The sequence below is a fragment of the Lepisosteus oculatus genome, chromosome 3, assembly GCF_040954835.1.
Source record: "Lepisosteus oculatus isolate fLepOcu1 chromosome 3, fLepOcu1.hap2, whole genome shotgun sequence".
Classification (NCBI taxonomy): domain Eukaryota; kingdom Metazoa; phylum Chordata; class Actinopteri; order Semionotiformes; family Lepisosteidae; genus Lepisosteus; species Lepisosteus oculatus.
Window position 1 is genome coordinate 51,289,308 of NC_090698.1, and position 21,431 is coordinate 51,310,738.

General features: G+C 34.0%; 2 protein-coding genes and 2 long non-coding RNA genes across 6 annotated transcripts in view; 2 read left to right on the plus strand and 2 right to left on the minus strand.

The window, feature by feature from the left end:
* Nucleotides 1–3,501, minus strand: part of megf10 (multiple EGF-like-domains 10) — a 97,384-nt gene extending 93,883 nt beyond the window's left edge. The window contains exon 1 of the mRNA XM_015368634.2: nucleotides 3,209–3,501. The gene's annotated coding sequence lies outside the window, so the exon portion shown is untranslated. The remainder of the gene's footprint in view (nucleotides 1–3,208) is intronic.
* Nucleotides 2,191–19,135, plus strand: LOC138237727 (uncharacterized). 2 transcript variants are annotated; one of them, XR_011189088.1, is made up of 3 exons: nucleotides 2,191–2,330; nucleotides 4,262–4,316; nucleotides 18,931–19,135. It is a non-coding gene; the product is annotated as an uncharacterized lncRNA (long non-coding RNA). The 2 variants fall into 2 exon arrangements; XR_011189087.1 differs by having other exon boundaries at nucleotides 2,191–2,295.
* On the minus strand, nucleotides 7,507–20,448 carry LOC107080061 (TIMELESS-interacting protein-like). Of its 2 annotated transcripts, XM_069187227.1 has the most exons (7): nucleotides 20,346–20,448; nucleotides 19,821–19,982; nucleotides 18,888–18,978; nucleotides 17,960–18,035; nucleotides 12,748–12,870; nucleotides 12,111–12,195; nucleotides 7,507–9,965 (listed from the first exon to the last, which is right to left on the minus strand). In XM_069187227.1, the coding sequence occupies exons 2-7, from the start codon at nucleotides 19,978–19,980 to the stop codon at nucleotides 9,952–9,954; spliced, it is 549 nt and encodes a 182-aa protein (XP_069043328.1). In that variant the 5' UTR covers nucleotides 19,981–19,982; nucleotides 20,346–20,448; the 3' UTR covers nucleotides 7,507–9,951. The 2 variants fall into 2 exon arrangements, with proteins under 2 accessions (XP_069043328.1, XP_069043327.1); XM_069187226.1 differs by having other exon boundaries at nucleotides 7,507–12,195.
* Nucleotides 19,870–21,269, plus strand: LOC138237726 (uncharacterized). The gene is made up of 3 exons (XR_011189086.1): nucleotides 19,870–19,956; nucleotides 20,368–20,520; nucleotides 20,876–21,269. It is a non-coding gene; the product is annotated as an uncharacterized lncRNA (long non-coding RNA).
* Nucleotides 21,270–21,431: the final 162 nt, after the last annotated feature.

The window sequence follows — 21,431 nt, forward strand, 5'->3', positions numbered from 1 at the left end:
AGGGATCTGGACCTGAGTGATTTACCTATACTGCAAGTACTATTAGTCTATAAATAAACAAATTTTACACTTTAAGAAACAGCGCTGTTCTAAAAGCATGGTTCGGGGTATCTTATGATTAACCTGCTATATGTAAAGATCAGTTGTAAAACACTTTGGGATGAGAGAGAACCCATTTGATATCATTATAAATAGTAACCATTTTCATTTAATGTGTCACATTCATTAAAGTTTCAATATTGTTCTCTTTTGCATTTCAGGTGAGGTACAAAGCAAACTGCTCCTCTTTCAATACTGCTCTCCAGAACGTAAATTAAGGAAGTGTAGATTATAACAGAAAAATTATAAAAAACAATGCTTCATTTTCCCCTTCAATATTCTATGCTGCCGGCTTATATGGGATACGTTTACAAATACGTAGTGTATCTTGAGAAATGTTTATGTTTCTTTAAGAAAAGCCATCTGTAGAAAGTCTTATTTTTAGCTCACAGCCCTCATTCTAAACCTTGTCCTCTGCTCACCCTTTAATTATAGGAAGAAATATTGTTGGTTTTATTGCTCACAGATGTATGAGATGCCACTCCCAAAAACAAAGACAAGCAAATGGGACCAATCAAATTGTATGTTATGGTCAGTGGGTCTCAGATGCAAAAAAAACATTTGTAAATCTGTAAAATGCTTATTTGACTTCAGTTGGTCAAGATGTTGGAAGTACTACTTATACTGTATTTCACTAAAATTGTCTATTAGTCCTCCTATTAAATTTTTGTTTCATTCCTGCATTTTTTAACGGCTTCATCTAATTCAGGTTCTCGGGGAAGCCAGACTCTATCCAAGCTAGCAACAGACACAATGGGTACACCTTGGATGGGACACAAGACCATTGCACACACAGACACAAACACACTCACACCAGGACCTATTTTCTCAGAAGCCAATTAATCTACCAGGATGTCTTTGGAGCTGTGGGAGAAAAGCAGAGCTTTTCCAAAAACCCACAAGATGAAGGAGAGGACATACAAACTCCATACAGATAGCATCCCAAGACCAGAAATGAATCCCTTTTTCTTCTTTACATTTTTACATTTTCTTTCAAGTTACCTTTAAGCATTCTTCATTCTTGACTATTGTAGTCATAAGTCAACACTTTTAATAGACTAATTTGGTTTCCTGGTACTTATTTCTCTGCTTTTAATTACCATATATAACAGAGACATATGTTTTTTAGTTATTATCTGACTAAACTGAACTATTCTTTTCTATTTTGTATTCCCCTTGTCTGCACTGTGTTTCCTGAGTGACTGTTATGGAGAATCATTTGTTTCTGAAATGTTAAACCTGCTCTCAGTCACCACATTAAAGGCATCTAACTCCAGTTTTTTTTTGGCTTTGGCACTGATACAAGCCAGCCATGAGTAATAGTTCCTTTGTGAGCCTGTCACATGCACATTGCAATGTTACAATGACTGCTACTTCAGACTCACTCTGAGATGCATGTTTTCACACAAATGAGTCTGCTGTGGTTAGTCTGGCGATATTGCTATTACTAAAATAGTTAATGCCTGTGGCATTTATTGGCTAGGCTGTTTTTACTACTGATATACATTTTTTTGTCCTGTTTTACTCAATAAGCACTTTCTTTTCATACTTCATCACATCAGATTATAATGTAGATATAAATATACCAGACATTTTTTAAACAACAAACACTAGCCCATTATATTGTGATCAAAATGTTAAGTCAACTGTCAATAGGAATAAAAAATAAAATAGCATCGAATCATTTAAAATGTATTAAGTAGTTTATTAACAAAAATGTTCATGGGGAACCCCTGAATGGTTCAAACAGTAAAAGTGTTAATTTAGAGAGTATGTACAGTACATTGAGCAACAAAGTCTAAACATCACTAGTGCAAATCTATGCTAAGTTGTTAACAAAATCTGAACAAGACTCTCCAAACAGTTGGCCACAATTGGCCTTGAGCCAGCCCGCACTGGGCGTGCTTCAGGGTCTGGTTATCTTTCCACACCACACAGACTCCTGCGACCTGTCTGTGTCTGTGTCCTCGTGACAAGACTGCCTGTGGACCTTGCAGTACAGTTAAGAGATCAGCATTAGTCTTTCAGCTGTTGATAACTGCTAGGATACAAGCGCTGTGGCACCTGAGAGTACATTTCAGAAGTTTCAGAAGAAAGCCCAAGCAGCCCACATCTCTCCTAAGCTGGTAGAAGCTGCCAACAATTGGATATTTAAATAGAGAGTAACAGGAAAAAACAAATTGACAATTTCCACAGGTTGGCAATGTTAATGTAATGCTGTTATGTTTATTGTAAGTGTTGTGGGTTTTTTCTACTTTTATTGTTGTCATTTCATAATTTTTCTGACAAATGTTATTGCTGGACAATACTGCAGGAGATATATGAGGGTACTCATTTTGAAACAGACAGTAAGTACTTATGTGATAAAAATCATGACTAAAAACGTTGTCATTCAGAAAATAAATCTAACTAGTGTTTCAATTTTATATTATTATTTACTAGTTTAGTATGCGTCTTTGTCCAGAACGCCTCACAATACACATAACATTTACAAGTAGCTAATGGAATGATTTAATGACTTGTTGAATAATTAGTGGCTAATTGGTAGTAGTGAAAGTAGTGGTGTTGATAATAATACCAACAATAATGATTATATGGCACCTCGTTTTTCACTAAGATCTACTAATTTATCTGCATCTTATCGATATGCGACCTGTTCTACATTTGTTTCTTATAGTAATTAGAACATTTTAAAATCTATTCTGTATTATTAAAGAAACTGATAAGAAAAACAGACTAGCAAAGTCATAACTAGGGCTGTCTAACAGTAGCTGCAGTACTGTACTAACTACAGTTATATATAACTCTTATATAAACCAGTCATAATTTTTGTTTTGCGCAAAAGCTAAAGAAATTATTTTCATGTAAAATTGAACAACTCTGCAACTCTGCCACCGCACAAAACATTCCTTTTTTATCACCAACAGCATCAATAAAAGTTGTTATTAATAAATAAATATTGCGTGATTAACACTATTCTCGATAATGAAAACGAAAACATTTTTTCATTTTAAATTTCTTTACCATTAAACCACAAATCCTAATATACATACTACAATGTGAATATGCAAAAACAAAAAATAGCTGAAATATAAATAAGGTCTCCTACCTTGTTTATGAAACTTTTAGTGCCCGCTGCAGGTTCATGTATCCACCTACAGCACTGACTAAAAATCAAAGTTTCTCTGAAGTGACAAGGCACAGAACAGAAGATTTCCAACGTCTAAATTCGATACCCATTCAACCATAAGGTAACCTCACAAATGTGGACTGATCACCGGCAGCTTTCAAAGATCTCCGAAATGGAAAAAATAATTCGAATTCCAAGTTATATTATGGTACTGTAGCTCTTGGGCTCTACACTGTTGCAAACATAATAGGCTAACTAGTACATCCCAACTGTTTCAGGACGGTGGGAATCAATTGGCCTCAAACAAGTCCAGTTCTTCCTATGACCTCACCACTACTTCAGCCAATAAGGATGTGAAGACTCTTGAAAAATGCAGAGATCTTAGATACAGGTCCCGAATAGGTATTTGGGCTTTCTTTTCAGTGAGGTTTAATGTTGGTTTTTTGTGTGCGTGCTTTTAAAGACTGTGTTAGTTTTGATGTGTAATTGCTTGGTGTGGTATGAACATTAAAAAATCAGGTTAACTCACTTTTTAATGCCAAAGTTTCATCAATAGTCTCACAGACCCAAATTATCACCAATTAGCACCTAATTGTCATTTTAAGGATAGCGAAGCTACGTCGTTGTATTTAATAAAAGAGCACTTCCATTCTCAATCTTCTGCGTGTTGATTGCCCGCGCTACAATACATTTTCAGTTTTCGATAAACAAAAACAAGCTTAAACTTTTATTTTCGAAAAAAAAGTGAGTGTGAATTGTTGAATCGGTGCTGGAGAAAGCATCAGACCTGTTTTCTTTATAATTAATGAAGATTTTAAATCATTTAAAATATTAGAAGGCAGATTTCGGTATATTTCAATTAAATACTATCATGTAACACAAAGTAAGATCTAATTTCACGATAATTTCGCTTAAAAATGTAGCATACAATTCTAGGAATTAGTTCCATTTCACAAATGGAAAAAGTTGTTGAAACAGTATCTGGTGCCACCTAGCCGTATTCTTGTGTAACTTTCCGTTTCTGTTAATCAGAATCTCAGCACCTTGGATAGGTCTTCACACGTGAAGGTTTTGACAGCGCTGGAAGGTATTCGTGAGTGAATTTTAAATCCTCAGTAGTAAAATTGTACTTCGAACTGTGCAATTTAGAATAAAAAAATACAAAGGAAAGCTATATTTAACAAAAGGTTACATTCTTTCTAAGTATAAAGCAAGATTAGGATATTATTTTGACAGCAATGCTCTATCCTTTATATCGTTTATAATGTTTGTTTGCAGATTGTTCATACTTCAATATTATTTTAAGTGTCCAGAAGATTATTTCAAAGTCTGTATGCTGTATATACCCTAGACACATTTCACAAGGCTTTATGGACAGACAAAAAAAAATGGAACTTTTTGGTGAAATTACAAAATGTTATGTCTGGTGCAAACCCAACACAGCACCTGGTCAGAAAAATTCTTATTGTCAAGCATGATAGTGGCAGCGTTGTGTGATGGGGATGCTTCTTATCAACAGGGACTGAGTGATGACAATCTGGAACTGAGAAAAGACAGGAAAGAACAGGCAAATCTAGAGGAAAATCTGCTTAAAAGCAGACGAATTGAACATTGCATAAAAAAATTTACATTTTTGCAAAACAAAGATCCAAAGCACAAGACCAACACCTCGCTGGAGTAATTTAACAAGAAGAGATTTCATGTCCTTGAGCAGATTAGTTAAAGACCTGACTTAAATCCAATAGAATATTTATGTTGAGACTTCACGATTGCAGTCCATCAATGATCTCCAATTAATCTTGTCAGTATTGGAAAAACTGTGCAAGCGAGACTCTGCAAAAATGGCATTACACTGTGCAAACCTTCTAGAGTCTTACACAAAAACACTGAAAGCAGTAATTGCTACTAACATGGAGCCAACAACAACTCACTTAGGGAGCTGAATATTCACGCAATTGGAAATCTTGCAAGTTTTGATGAATTGCAGCCACCTTCTTTTAAAATTTGCATAAAACTGTTAAATTTGATAATTATGTTTGAAAGAACACGTTTATTTGAAAGTAAATGTATGCAATATTTGTAAAATATCAAAATGTGATGTAAAGTACAGCAAAAAACTTCCCTAAAAAATCTGTGTTCAAAAAGCAACCCGAATTACTCCAAATTAGTCAGAGACATTTAAAGTAATAATTTAACAACAGTGTATTCTAAATGTATCTGTGGTGAATCTAAAACTGTGCCTAAAAAGACTGTGCGAAATGTTACCAAAATGACTCCAAATTAGTCAGAAACATTTAATCTAACAGTTTTAAGTATTTTAAATGTTTCTGCTGTGAATCTGTATAAACTTTCCAGTCTTTCTTTTTTTTGTAACCTGCTGCTGAAAAGGCCTTTAAAATTACCAGGTTTTGTGCCGTCCAGAGGTTTGGTTGACAATTAACACAGAAGTTTGGCCTAACTGATGTTTTCATTTGTTTTCAAATGCAACAACCAATAGATTTGAGCACGTAGAAAGTGTGTTTTCAAGCTTTGGATTTTTGACCGTTTTTGATAGTCGCGCAGTTTAGCAGAAACTGCAAAATTGGTCCAAATTTCGCTGTTGAGGAAACAAGACAATAGCCTTCCTGCATTTCAAATGCACCCCTAAAGCACAGCAAAAGCACCACAAGCTGTCTAGGCGTTGTTCAAATCCTAAACCTAACCTTAGCTTGGGCACTTGTAGAATTTACACCCAAAACCAACCCTAAAAAAAGCTCTGTTTGAAATGTTTACCAAATGATTCCAAATTAGTCAGAACATTTTCAGCTAACAGTTTTAAGTATTTTAAATGTATCTACGGTGAACCTGTGTAAAATTTCCAGCCTTCCTTTTTTTGTAACCTGCTGCTGAAAAGGCCTATAAAATGACTAGGATTTGTGCCATCCAGCAAAAGCACCACCAACTGATATATTTTCAGAAAGTATATACAGTATAATTTGAAAGGGTTTAATCATTTTTTATAAAAAATCTTGTTTACTAATAATATTGAACTGAGAATACAGCTCATGAAATTGTTAGCATAAGTCATAATTATTAATTAGTCATAGTTATTAGTATATTAATATATTTTAATCTGTTTTGAAATATATATTTAACTATAATAAATGTAATTAAATTCAATTAAGTATCATACTGTATTCAAATCTCTTGAACGTCTGTGTGTGTCAGTCTCTGCTTCAAAAGCAGATTGGTCAAACTCCTCAACTTTCATCTTCTTTCATTTAATGGTCTACAAACCTGGTACAAATATACAGTAGTTATTTGCAATTTCTCCATTTCAGCTATATCAAAATGTGAGACTTTTTATAGATTTTAAGCAATTTTCAGATCTATGACTGAAAAAATACTGCAGTTAAAGCTTTATCCATCCAATCTATTTTCTAACTGCTTCATCCATTTTAGGGTCTCGGGGGAGCTGCAACCTATGCAGTTAAAACAAAATATTATGCTTAATTAGTAATTATACACTATTTTAACAGTTGAAGGTGGTTCAGTAAGTTTAACATACTGTTACAAATGGGGGTTAATTTTATTTATAGTATTAAGTTTGAAACAATAAAGTAAAAAAAAATGCAAATTTAAAGTGAAATACAAAGTTGTGGCCAAAACAGGTCAAAATATATTATGGTTAAAGAAATTGCAAAATATTAGGTTGACAGCAATTTGTCAACATTGATCTTTTGTGGTACAGTTAAACAGGATTGTGTAGTCTAATGCTTTTCCAAAACAAATGATGCTGTCCATGTTCAAACACAACATTTTAATCTTCAAAGTTTTATCTAATTAAATATACATGGTTGAGCTGAACAGCAGAAATTAACGATCATTCATCAGAATGATGCAAGCAGCATACGAACTGGGGATCATCCTAAACAGTGCCATACAAGTTTGTGCACAGCTCTCTACTAACCGTGAAAGTTTATTTTGGCTAATAGATTAATTTGATAAACACAATAAGACAAACATGATTATGTGGAGGACAAAACAAAGGCAGGCTTTTTTTTCAAAAGTCTCAAACAGGAATGAGTTATTATATCAGTGAATGAGTCTGCAGGAAAGGGCCTTCATGTCTTGAGCTGTCCACTCAAATGTACAAACAGAAGAAAGCTAGACAAAGGTGGGCATGAGATTGCCCCTCTATCTGGTAGAAGAAGGTGGTGCTCAACTGTCCCTTCACAATGAATTGAAGCCTTTGAATGATGTTCATGGTAGGATAGATATGAGCTCATCAACTTGTTTCATCATTTATTATTGTTTTGGTATGTTTTTTTTTCTGCAAAATTCCAGGAAATATTTAAAAAGAACATATTTGAATAGTTTACACCAAAATGAACTGCAAGCTAATCTAACATGACACAGACCATTAAATTACAATTATCTTTGCTTTCTGCATGACTATTGATTTTGCACATAATTTAATTCATTAACAGTAGGACCATAAGACATGATTTTGATTCTGAGTTTCACCAAAACTTCAAATCAATATAAATAATAAAGTTAAAATATCTTTTAAAGTTTCTTAGCACTTTTATTCTATCTACAGTACTTGCAAAATATTCACTTCACTAAAAATCTATTGTAGTTACAATACATTCCAAAATGCAAAAAGAACATTATTAAACCTCCTAACATAGTTTCCTAAACACACTGCATTTGTGGACTAGAGGATCAATCAAACATGTAGACAACCAGATGTATTGTATTACTTCTTATTTTAAAGAAACACATATTAGAGAGAAAGTTCCAAACAAGAGGAAGATGTTTGTTTCTATGTTCCCATTAAAGCTTGCTGTGCAAGTCCTCGTGGTTGGGTCTTTCAAAATGTACAGCTGAAATTAATTTCAGCTGCAACCCCACTAAATATGTGAGCATGTGAAAGGAACAATCCTTGGATTTAAAAAGGAAATGAGAGGTGACATATAAGAACCTGTTTCAAAGACAGGACTTAATTGATGTTTTCTAGAAAGGACATGTCTATTGCAGTAAGTAACTATTTCTGTTGGTAAATAATATGTCAATTTATATTATTTCAAGATTGATCAGTTCACAGATATTAAAAAGGGCATCTTGGACTGTTATAATAGTTTTGATTTTGAACATTCTGTCAAAAAGCTCATCTGTCATTAAAAGCTCACAAGAGAAAAGAGAATGTAATCTTAGCATTTTCTGAAAAAAGTCTAGCATTAAACATCAAAACATACAGTAACGTACTTTGGATAGCGTTCAAACCTAGGGAATCAAAAACACAAGAGAATCTACACAACCTTTTAAAAGACTGTAGAACTGTTATACAAACATGTCACTTGACATTGTAATGAGAACCATTAACTATATATGAGCTACCCTGTGTGTTATACTATTAATATTCTTCAAAATAATTAATGGTAGAATTTGTCTTTTCCCAGTATTGTGACCATTTTGGCATTAAAGGGCAGGATCCCTTCTGTCTCAGGGAAGATTTCTTTTATCTTCACCCATGGAGCACATCCTTTTCAAGCACCCATTTTCAACAGCATGAAGGAATTCTGCAATGATAGCTAAAGAAAAGAGGACAATTTAATTTGGGAGTACTGGTTAAAGATTTTCAGTTATGTTCCCAACACAAAATACCTGAAGATTAGTAAGAAGAGAAACATGCATTTTGAGTATAAGGCTCTTCTTCACATGTCTCAGAACTTTCTATCCCTGTTTTGAAATAACAAAACACTTGCAGTATAGCAATAGTACAACTGTACTTTCAGGTTGCCATTTTGCAAAATGTCTAGTTTAAACTTGAACTATATCTGAATATTTTGGAATATTTCTGGGCATCATTCTCTCTGAAGAACTCCATTTACTTGTTAAATTTGCTAATGCTGTTCCTGAATATGATTGGGTTCAAGACAAGACCACGCTTTGCTTTCACCTTCTAGAACCACATAGTGAATGTGTTGCTTGCAGATTACCTACAGTATAACAAGTACTGTATATTTTTAGAAAACACCTTTCCACAATTAAGCATAGTTAAAACTACAGCATATGCATATAGTAAATGCATTGTAAATTTAAACAGAACACACATTTGAGATAGAAATGAATCTTTTATAAATAAAGGAACTGCTACTTCTAAAAACAAAACTGCATATCAACACATTCACCATTAGCACTCTCTGAGATGATCCATTTTCTGATCATGCCGATGTTTACATACAGTACTTCTTGGGGGCTGAAAGATTCCATCTGTTTTTGTGGGTTCATATTTAGGTCTCCGGGACCTGATTCCAACTCCCATTTAAAATCACTTTTCTGAAGTATAGCACTCTTTAAGCTTTATTAAGATGGTGTAATAAGCATAGAGAATGCAGAGAGGTGGAATAATTCATATCATAATGTATCATGAGATTCAGCCATTTTAATCCATAGTCTCTGTATTTTACACAGCTACTGTAACATTGCTTATCCTAACCCTTTCATGATGAAACATGATGATAAAATTAAAAGGTGTTATTATGTGTCTACTTACCTAAAGTTATATTTCTTTTCTAGCAAAACTGAGAGTAAAATCAGGTAATTAGAAAATACAATATCACACAGACAAAAATGTCAACTGATCTACTGAAAATAAACAACGGTTGATACTAGCCACCTGGAAATTTGTTGACAACTCACACTGTCATTTAGTCTGGAATGGTCAATTTCTATGATCAATTTTTGCGGCCTAGAAAAAAACAAATGGACATGAAATGGTATCTTTGGAGTGAGAGTAAATAATGACTAAAGATCTTTATAAAAGACTGATGTTTTTAGTAAGAATTAGTGATTATACAACTGTAAAATAGTTATTTAAAAAGCACTGATAATATTTAATTACGTGGAGTACTATGAATTAATTTAAACAGGGGTCAGTGATGCCCTAACTAGATGAAACATCCTTTAATAATGAGTTTGTTTCACATATGATCTCAGACCTAGAGAGAGTTTAACTGTTAGGCACAATACTAGTACAGTACAGTATGTTCTGTTAGAACATTATGTAGGTCTTTTATGTCAAAAATGTTGATTTATACCAAGAATCACTGCTGCAAAAAATGTTGTCAGTCACTTTCACAGCATGTTTTCTTAATCCTACAACCATACAACCTACAACCAAATAAAACTGTGGAAATTATAGTCTATGAAAGCAGATTAAGGGAGAAACAGCATTACTTAAAGCAACAGTTTATCAAGGTGTGCCTGTGTCTTGTGGAAATAAGAAGAGAAAAGCTTTATAATCTATTTGAATACAACAGCATGTGACATTAAAAAATATTTATCTTTTTAATGGGTCACAATTTTTGTTACACACTGTGGTTGCAGATGTATGTATTGCCTATTAATTTATTGAAATAATTAAGGCTTGTTAACATTATATTATCAGACAATGATACATCTTGAAAATTTATAGAACACTCATTCAACCAGGTAAGAGGTAAGTAAAATAACAAATGAGTTTAAGAAACAATATGTGAATACTTACCTGTACAACTCGTAACAATTCATTTCAGAAAGAGACACAAAACAGAAATTGAAAATTAGGGAATACCACTTAATGGTCAGTATGTTGTCTCTATTCCAATGGCATTAAACAGAGAACCCTGGTTTCACCAAAGAAAGTTATCAGACAAAAAATTAAAATGCCATTTTCATAAAGAAGACAAAATATTTTGGAGGAAATACTGTCAACCAAAAACACTAATAGATTTAAATATACATTTTAGGCAAACTTGACAGAAAAAGCAGTCACTGAATTCAAATCATACTATGAAGCACTTAAAGGAATAAAAGATCTAGTTAACATACTGTAAGTAAATAATCTGGACATTTCAATTGCACCAAATACAAACGGAGACTCTTTAAAATTCTTTCTGTCGTCCCATTGTTTTATGTTGCAAACGTCTATAATGACTGCTTATTAGTTTGATCCGAATTCCATGTTCTGTTAAAAGAGGTTACTTGTTCTTGCTCGTGTAACAGCTTGGCTTGCCTGCCAGAAACAAAATCTTGGTGGGGGAAGCCAAGCTCATTCAAGTTCTCAGAGCAAAAGCAAAAAAAGTGGCAGTTCAATGCCATGTCTTTTCCACCCCAAGAGCTTTCCCAGTTTCCTTACATTATTATATTTATTTTTTTTTGCTCTGTGCCTTCTACATTTCTCCATTCCACATGCTCTACACTTCTTATTGCAAAGATGAATTTGACTTCATTCAAAATTACAAAAAAAAAATAAGTCAATACATCTTTGCAATAAGAAGTGTAGAGTATGATCAGCCACCACAGAACTAGATGTTGGTGACAACAGGTGGAGCAGGGTGGAATTTCAAGTGAGGTGAAAAAGTCGCAGCCTTAGTCATCTAGTCTCAGCTGTTTAAAGCGGCCATTGACACAAATCTGTTGTAAAAACATCACCTTTTCTCTGTGGAGCAAAACTTGAAAAAGAGCTTCTGTAAAGGTCTAGGTTGTAGTGTGAAGAACACCAGTTTTCTAGCCTTCATTGATAAAACCAGCTAAAGGAGATCATACAATAGGTATCAGTGTATACAATATTGCCTGCATTATTTTTCAAAAGTGCAATGATGGGAACTTTCTGTACAATACAGTATGTCTAGAAGAACTACTGTAAGTCAAAGTTTTTGACTATTGTTATTGTATTTATGTTAGGTCCTTCTGATATATCATTATCCTAGCATTATCCTATATAGGATCTCTTTAATATATTGATGCGCTTCCTTTAATATTTGCAAACATAATATTCTGATATTCACCTGGGCAGGTGTTCTATAAGTGCAGCCGTCGGGTTACCAATTGCTTTACTAAGCATTTGTCTCACCTGCTTCTTCAGACTTGACAAATTCATTATTGTCCACCTGGGCACAAGTGGAAGGGCAATCTTGGTGTAAAGATCTCAGGCAGGTCTGTACCATAGAGTGAAAAATACATAAAATTATATTCTGAAAGCTAGCAAATTATGAATTCATCTTTTTATGTATGATCCATCATCCCATGATTAATGAAAAATTACATTCTTGTGGCTTTTGACTGGCATGAAAGCAGTCAATTGTCAGCACTGTACAGAAATAGTTTGACAGACAACCTGGTGTAGACAAAGCAATCTGAAGAATTTAAAGTAAACTGTGTGCAGGCCACCAAAAAAAGAAAAATGTAAAAAGACAAGAAGCAACTCTTAAATGAATTTGTAGGTAAAAAGGGAGGTACAAATTAATTAATTAGTTGTCTTTTGACATTTTTAACAGTATATGCTAGCCAGAACACAAAATAGACCTGTGCTAAAAGCATTACGTACTCTGTTTTGTACACAGTATTCACTTTTAAAAATCAGCCTTTTTTAAGAAAAATAAAGGAAAAGAGTGAAATTTTAAAATTCAGTAACGGAAGACTGCAGTTTAATCCTACTTTCTTGGTATATTGTTTGCTTCTATAAGTCTAATGATGTCACATAAATATACCTGTATTTCTGGGAGTTCCTTCATTTCTTCAAGATTTGTAACAAAGTCTTCAAACACTAGCTGTGGAAATAGTTTATTAGCCCAGCACTGGATACATTGAATTAGGGCCTGTAGGTCTTCTGCCTGTGGTAGCAATCATAAAACAATCTTTTGATATTTCTATTCCATGTTTCTTCCTCTGTATTTTCTTCAATTTTTAATAATCACCAAAGTTTCTATGAATCAAAAAATCACCATATACAGTATTACCACATCTATATTTGCTTAAGGAAAACAGCATTCAAACCATTCACTTCAGTTTTCCATGTGTAATCATTTGTGGTGTTTTGTAATTAATAATTTTATATCTTGTATGTGGATTTTTTATTGGGGGGGGGATCCGGAGCCTATCCCAGCAAGCAACTGGCACAAGGCAGGACACACCATAGATAGGATGCCGGTCCATTACAAGGCATACACAAACACAAACATCCACACACTCACAGTGGGGCCAGTTTTATCAGAAGCCAATTAACCTACCACTATGTCTTTGGACTGTGGGAAAAAACCAGAGCTCCACCAAGAAACCCATGTGAACATGGGGAGCACGTACAAACTCCATGTAGGTAAAATCGCACTGACAACAACTTTGTGCTGATTTATATCTCCTTGTTCCTGAAGAAATATTAACTCCAATACTTGAAGAAAGGTTATCCTGAATACCTGTACAGAATTGTTTCCTATCCAGCACAGAATTTCCCTCACGGAACTCCACAGCACTATTGAATAGTCGGAATTTCCTTCTTTGACCCCTGCTATCGACTATATATTTTTTAGGATCTTGCGTGTGGCACAAATGAAAAGTGGAGCTGAGTTCAGGTGACAGAGGTAGCCTTCTTCAGCATACAATTTGATTTCTATAAACTTTGTGATTTCCAGAAGCCACAATTCATGCCACAAATTTTTAACTGGTAAAATTGTATCACAACTGTCTGGCAGGCAGTCAATCACATTGTACCATGTCAACACAACATCACATGAGGCAACATTTCATTTCAACATGTTATTCTAATGTGTTCATTGCATTAGACAACCTATTTATCTTGTTTCCACAATTACAGTATATACAATATTGTACATAAAGTATACATACACACATGCTTTGGGGTTTATTTGTTTTTCTATCAATTTCTGTCTACCGTCTATTTCTGTTTTCTTGTCTACCCACATACTGTAGCAGAAAGCAGTATCTAAGAAGCAAATAAAGATAGATCGTTTAAAGATTGTGGTAAATTGCATACTCTCACACACTGAGCCATCTTAAAAAAAGTCCTGTAAATATATCGCAATTTATGTATCAAAGTTATGAATTAATGATAAAAAATCTGTATAAGGAGTCAACACCTTGGTGAAGCCTGAGTTTTTCTCTGCCCACATACACACATCCCTTTATTTCATGACATGATCAGCTGTCCAATTAATAGTCCAGAAGAGAAATGCAGCCTAACCTACTAACAATGGCTGGAAAGGATTTAGGTGAAGTGCACAGACACTGCATAAAGATGTCATACTGACACATTAACGAGCGATGTACTATTTTAAAAGGGTCTAGAGGATTTATGTCATCTTGTTAAAGTGTTTGGGGTAAATTTTATTTAGGTACAGTAACAAGCTGTAGGTTTCATTCTTTTACTGTAAGAAAATTATCCTGGTAGCAGAAAAAGATAGGCCTCAAGGGTCAGTTGGACAGCATTTCACTGAAGGGCTTATGTATTTTTAATTGCCTCTCTGGTTAGCATAGACAGAGATTTACAGTACAGTAAAAAAATAGCCTGTGTCCATTTACTGAATGTGTAACACACAACCCTAATAAATGTACAATAATCCAGTGCACTCTGATTTGATTATCTGCAAACTAAGATCACCTAAAAAGTTCTTACCTGGCTTTTCACGAGAAAACCATCACTTAACACTTCACCATCTGGCACTTGAAAACCGATGGAATTACTAAAAATAATGTGATTGTGTGAACGTAATTGTGTTTCCAAAGATCAACACACTTCTAAAGACGCTTTCCTTCATGTTTTTAGCATTTTTCTAAACAGTATCAGCAGCAGTAGTAAATGGTTTAGAAGAGAGAGAAGAGTCTTAAGAAAGTTTTCTCACAAGTTAGTGACTGCAGTTCTGTCCTGATCATGTGTTTGTCACACGAGATTCGCAGTGAAGAAGGTATGGCAAGTAATTTACCTCTAGCTCTTATTATAAAAATATTTAACTTCTTAATGTACTGTACAGTGCCTTGAAAAAGTAGTCAGACCCTTTAGAAGTTTCAAATGTTGCAGTATTACAAATGTTAGTTACACATCCTTTTTCAATCAGTATTTTTACTACAAACTCACATATTCAAACAGAAAATCTAGACAAATTTAGATATTTGACAGCAGATATCTTAAAGAAAGTCAAAAACTTAAATATGCTGTTTGCATAAGTAAACTGAACCACCCAATAATATTTGGTAGAGCCATATTTTGCAATAAAAGCTTTATGTTTTTTGGAGTAGGTGTCTACCAGCTTTATACATGGGTTAGGAGTGATATTCACTCATTTCTCTTAGCAGATTTGCTCCAGTTTATTCAAGTTTCTTGGATAGCACTTGTGAACCTCAATTTTCAATTCAAACCACAGATTCTTGATGGGGTTGAACTCGGGACTTTGACTAGGGAACTGAATGACTTTCACCTTTTCATTCTTGAGACACTCCAATGGTGCTTTGGCCCTGTGTTTGTCATAATTAACCTGCTGAATATACTCTCAAGCTTCAGTTCTTTAGCAGACTGAAACAAGTTCCCTATACTTCGCTCCATCTTCTCCATTTTTGCTCCATTTTTCCTTCACTTCTACAAGATTCCCAGTCCCTGCTGATGAGAAGCATCCCTATAGCGTGATACTGCCACCATAATACTGCACTGTACAGATAGTGTTTTTTGGGGCATGGGCAGTGTTTGCGCCACACATAGAGTTTTGAATTTTGGACAGAAAGCTCTATCTTGGTGTCATTTGACCACAAAACCCAAATTTTAGCTGGATGATTCTTGTGCTGTCTGGTGAACTCCAGACAGGCTTTGAGATGGTTCTTTTTGATTAACGCCATTTTTCTTGCACATTCCCACAGTGGTCTGTGTAATGCAGAGCTCTTAATATAGTTGACTGATGCACCTTAGTTCACTTCCAGTCACTAAACTCTGAAGGTCTTTCTGAGTGATTGTTGGCATCTCAGTGGCTTCCCTCACAAGTCTCCTTGTTGTTCAATGCTGGGTTTTGAGGAACAGCCTTTTTTGTGGTGTGATGCAGCTTTCATTTCTCACTTATTGTTTGCAATAGTGCTCGCTGGGATATCCAAGCACTTTTATTTTTTGTTTTGGATATTTTTTGTACTCTTTTTGTAGTCTACTGTATGCTTTTTTAGTCACTTTATCTATACCTTTCTTAGAATGCTATTTAGTCTTCATTTTCAAACATACCTTTCCTTGAGATTCATTGCCTCACCAATAATCCCTCAACAGATTTTTTATCTACTAAACATGAGAGTCGTTTCAATGGTGCACACACAGAGGCCAATGGAAAGGCAATTATATCCTGGTTAAGGCCATTTCTTTCACCTACTGTATGTAAACTTAAGAGTTACCACAGTGCAGACATCTGAATACTTATGCAAGTAGCGTATTTCAGTTTTTGGCTTTCTTTAAGCTATCTGCTAACAAATAACTTTTTTTAATTTGTCTTTAAAATAGGTGAGTTTTCAATAAAATACTCATTGGAAAACAATGTATCAATTGTAATTCAGCAAGATTTGAAAACATTTAAATGGCCTGAGTACTTTTACAAGGCATTTCATGTGTTGTTTTTTAATATACTAAAAAAAATTACAAATTATCATCAAAGTGATTAATTCTCATACAAAGCAACAATGCCCTTTTCAAAATAGTCAAGTTTATATACAGTACATTTAGCATTCCTATACTCAGCATGTTTAAGCAGCTTTAAATTTAGGACACTGCTGCTCAATATGGTCTTTCACTAGACAGGTTTCTAACATAGGCATATGGACTTCCCTGCCCTCCATATTGATATAGTGCTGAGTTTATGAATGGTACATTATCCTATTATAACTAGATAAGCAAACGGATATATGGACTTCATTCATTCACAAACAGCTGTGGTCTTTTTAATACATGTGACCATACCGACTAATCTAGGGCTTCCGTGTTCTGTACTAACTCTGGAAACAAACAAAAATGAAAAAGAGCTTAGTTTTTGAAGAAGTGAAAATAACACATTACACTTAATGAATGAGTGATTAAACCATACAGTAACTATAGCAGAAATGTACAGTAAAACATTGGTAATGTGTATTCTACATGATAGTAATAATTGAGAAATAGCAGCACTACAGCAAGTGTACAGTAAATGAAATACATTTTTTTCAGCAATTCTCTTAATTTAATAGATTGCTTTTCAGACTGGTCTCTTAGACCCTCTTGCGTCACATCTAATAATTTCTCTTCTGTTTTCCTATTTTACTGCATACATAAATTGCTTAAGATTCTGTTTTACTGTGTTTCTACATTGTATCTTCACAATGTAAAATTTTGTATTCCTCTATGTCAGTACTGTAATTATTATTTTTTTAGTTTTAACTGTTTTCTTCTGCATTTACAGTAATACTGCTTTTGCAAAGGGCAGCTCAGTTCTTTAGTCACAGACTCCAGTTCGTCAGAGTCAGATAAATTCAGTTGGTTATTCAAACTGCTTATAGTGAGAAGGACACCGAAATACAAAGAGATATTGTTTTTCACACTAAGTAGCAGACAGCCAGGAGTAACTCTGGAGAAGAGATTCTCTTTGAAGATTTCTCTAAAGACTTGCTGTCTTGCAGGACTGCATTTATGTTACTTTGAAGGTGATATCATGCATACATGCAATTTATCTTTGGCATTTTGCACTGGAGGCCCCTAATTTAAATAATGACTTTGAAATAGTTCCCCATTCAAACACATCTGAGTTATTGGCATAAGTTAATAATAATTTGCAAAGCAAGTTAAAGAGTACAGGACAAATGTATCATAAAAAAAATCAATGTTATCCACAATACAGTATATTCTGTTAATCATAAGATCGTTTCACAGAATATTTATCATATTAAGTATATTTCTTATTGTTTTAATAAACTTACTTCGTATCCTTCTCCTTTGAAAGATATACTTTCACATTTATTCTGCAAGGAAGAAATCCCTTCTTCTGATACAAGCCTGTGAAATTAAAAACAGGGAAATATAAAAAGTACCAAATACTGTAGAACTTTTTACTTTTTACAAATAGAACGTTTAGATCTTAATTGAAGGAAATAATAGAGAATATCCAATAGGTGGCAGCAGTTCACTTTGAGAAAACAAAGTTCTTTCCATTCAAATAAGTAATATTTTTGGTAGTAAAATACAATCAACATAATAACATATAAGGTGCTATACAAAATATTTATGCTTAAATATTGGATATCTTCAAAGAAAATGCCTCTGTCAAGTAATCAGAAAATATATTGAATGGATATTCCTATGATAAACACTGTTAAGTCATTTCATACAGAGTAAAAGCAAAAATTGTCCAGTCCAGTTCAAAGTTTAAGACAAAGTGAGGAAATAATTACCTTGTGTTTTTTTAAAGCTTACTTAAAGCCTATGCCTGGTTAATAGGTGCTTCCATTGTAGAACATTTGAAACACTTGAATGTATTGAAGGGCTTACAAAACATAAGTGTTGTAAGAGGTAAAACCTGCACTGAGTCCTTTATAACTCCACTGCTGGTCAGTAGACCAGCAATGTCAATTAAAAAATGACTGACCAAAAACTTTTACTTTTACTTATTTTTCATAAAGTTGAGATTCTAAACCATGCATAAAACCTCATTCCCAGGTGAGACATTACTAGTGTACCCTTTAGCAAGGTACAGTACTTTTTATAGTAAAATATCCAACTGTGTAAATGGGTGGTAATGTACAGTAAGTCACTCTGGATAAAATCATCAGCCAAATGAATTAGCAGTAGCAGTATAAGAAACCTTTGTACTTGTATGTAAATATTTTTTTCATCTTTATCATTACTCACTTCTGTACATCCAGCTCACTTTTTTGTTCTTTATTGTTTTCAGTGGGCTCCTCTTCCATCTGACTCAGAAGTAGTCCACCAACCCTCTGTTCTGCTCATGAAATAAGTCCACATTTTACCACACTCTCCACGAACATAAAAACTGAAGTAAATAAAATTGAAGAAATAGGCAGTTTCTCACTCTACACTGGCAGTGTGTCATTGTTTTTTCTACATTTACACAAATGCTAAGTTCAGTTAAAGATGAATTCTCATTATTTCCTGATTTTTTATGTTTCGTTCAAAATGTTCTGTTTTGTAATATTACAAAAATATAAACATTTATGTTGATTAAATTCATGGTCTTCAGTAAATTATAACATTGTGTCAAAAACATTGCAGTCTTTATGCAAGAGTTAAATGTAAGAATGTTATTAGAAAACCAGCATTCCTACATTTGCAGAATGTATTTATAAAACACAACTCATAATCTCTTTGACAATCTTCACTTCAAGTTTCGGATTTTGAGGAGATGTATTAAGCAGAGAGATTAGTATGGTAGTAAGTTTTAAGACGGTTTTAGACAGACAACTTATTTTGCAGTATCTGTGAATTAATTAATATTGGATTCCATGTCTCAGTTCTTTAATCATAACATAGTGATGCTTTCGGGCTATAACTAAATAATGGCCATTTCAATATCCTTGAACTACACACACTAAACAATGTTTATAAATATACTGTATATACACATGCACACTATTATGTATGAGTAAAAAACAAAAGGTGTATTTAAATTGCTTTCTTGAGATTCAACCTTAATTGTAACTACTCAAAATGATTTTTTTTAAATCATATTGTGCCTGAAGATAAATTAAGTTGTAGTTGTGCCATATTTGTTTATTTCATCCTTAAATGTTATCCGTGTTTTTTTTTGTTACTATACCGTCCTACCCTTCTCAACTTCCACACTGGCTGAAGTGCTTTTGCTGATCCCTGGAAATGGAACAGAGAAAGTTGATATAGGAGGAGGAAAAGGAGGAAACTTCTCATCTTCAATGTCTTCATAATATGGTGGAACAGTAATCTGGTAATCTTCACTCTGGCCAAACATAGCTAAAATGAAAAGGTGGAAAAAACGAAAACCTGTGCATATCATTGTATAGTAAGATATCTTAATTGAAACAGAGCTTTAAATGAATATCTAGCAAGAAAAATGACATCTAATAATAACAATAAAAAACATCATCATTGTTACCACCACTAAAAATAACAACAATAATAACATACCTATTTAATAAACATTTATCCTTATACTGACAATCGTACAGAACTACTAAATGCATTGCATACAGTACATCTGTTGTTAATGTAGTTATCTAAAAAGTTGCATGTTAAGGTTTTAAAATTGAATTAGTTAAATTCTTATTATGGTGCTAGTGTGAATTCTGTATCTTTTCCCAAGACTGAAAACCATACCTTTTTCTTTCCAAAACGTAAGGTTCCAACTCCTTTCTAAATTGTGCAGCGTGTGAGTGAGAGCCGTGCGCTGTCTGCACGTCTCTGTGTCCCCAGCCCCAAGTACTAAACAAACTCCACGCTGTGGATAAGCTGAGCCACTGAATAATTACGTGTGTGCGTCAGTTTGATGCTAGTAAGTCCTATTTACGGTTGCAGTTGTATTTTTTTCTGTCTAGCGTTAAAACAAACCATCTTATAAATAACTCCCGGTAAAGTTATATAACACTTTAAAAAGATCGTCATTTACTGGTTACCATTTTTTTCGTTTTGAATGAATAAATCAAGTGATTTATTCTCACTCTTACAAGATGAATCTGAGCATCTTGTAAGAGTGTCAGTTTAGGTAATTTGTTTTAAAAAGAATGGGCAAGGTTCTTCTTAGTCATCTTAACATTTCTTTCAAAAAAGTTTTTCTTTGCTCATAAAGTTTACTTGCAAGCTTTCTTTACCTGTCAGTCAAATGATGAATAAACTCAATATGATTTCAGAGACGGATCACAGTTTCTGTTGTGAAGAAGGAGACAACTATAAAGCAGGATTTGATGAAAATGCAAAAGCCAAGTTGTAACGGAGAAATGAGAAAACAAGAGACAGACTGAAGCTGCAGGCCAAGAATCAAATAGCCAGGCCAATGCAAAAATACCACATACTAGGCTCCCAGATGCTGTGTGGCTCCTGAGCTTTGATGGAACAGGGAGCTAGAAGTCATTTGTAATTCATTTACAGACACTTGGGAAGATGAGCTGCTGAAGCACTGCAGAAAAAGTGGCTCATCTCACCACAGTGGTCCAAGGAGATGCCAGATGGTGATGCTAAATCTGCTGGAAAGACCAGGACAGTGCTGGAGAGCTGTCCAAGGCACTTAAACACCACTTTGGAAGGCTAGGTCACTGTTTCCCAACTCCAGCACTGTGGGAGAAATAAAAAATAAAAATAAAAAAAGTTTTTGCGGATCCAGAATTTAATCATGCATTTTAAAATCTGCACAGCTTTACCATTTACATATACAGTCTTGTCCTAAATTATTTCAAAATGTGGCACATC

What these genes read in the sequence shown, in the direction of transcription:
- LOC107080061 (XM_069187226.1), bottom strand. Translation starts at nt 19,980, where the DNA reads ATGTTTGGCCAGAGTGAAGATTACCAGATTACTGTTCCACCATATTAT. An exon ending in CAGTGTGGAAGTTGAGAAGG is followed by an intron (nt 18,979 to 19,820) that starts GTAGGACGGTAT and finishes TTTCATGAGCAG; the next exon opens with AACAGAGGGTTGGTGGACTA. An exon ending in AGGAACTCCCAGAAATACAG is followed by an intron (nt 12,196 to 12,747) that starts GTATATTTATGT and finishes TCTATGGTACAG; the next exon opens with ACCTGCCTGAGATCTTTACA.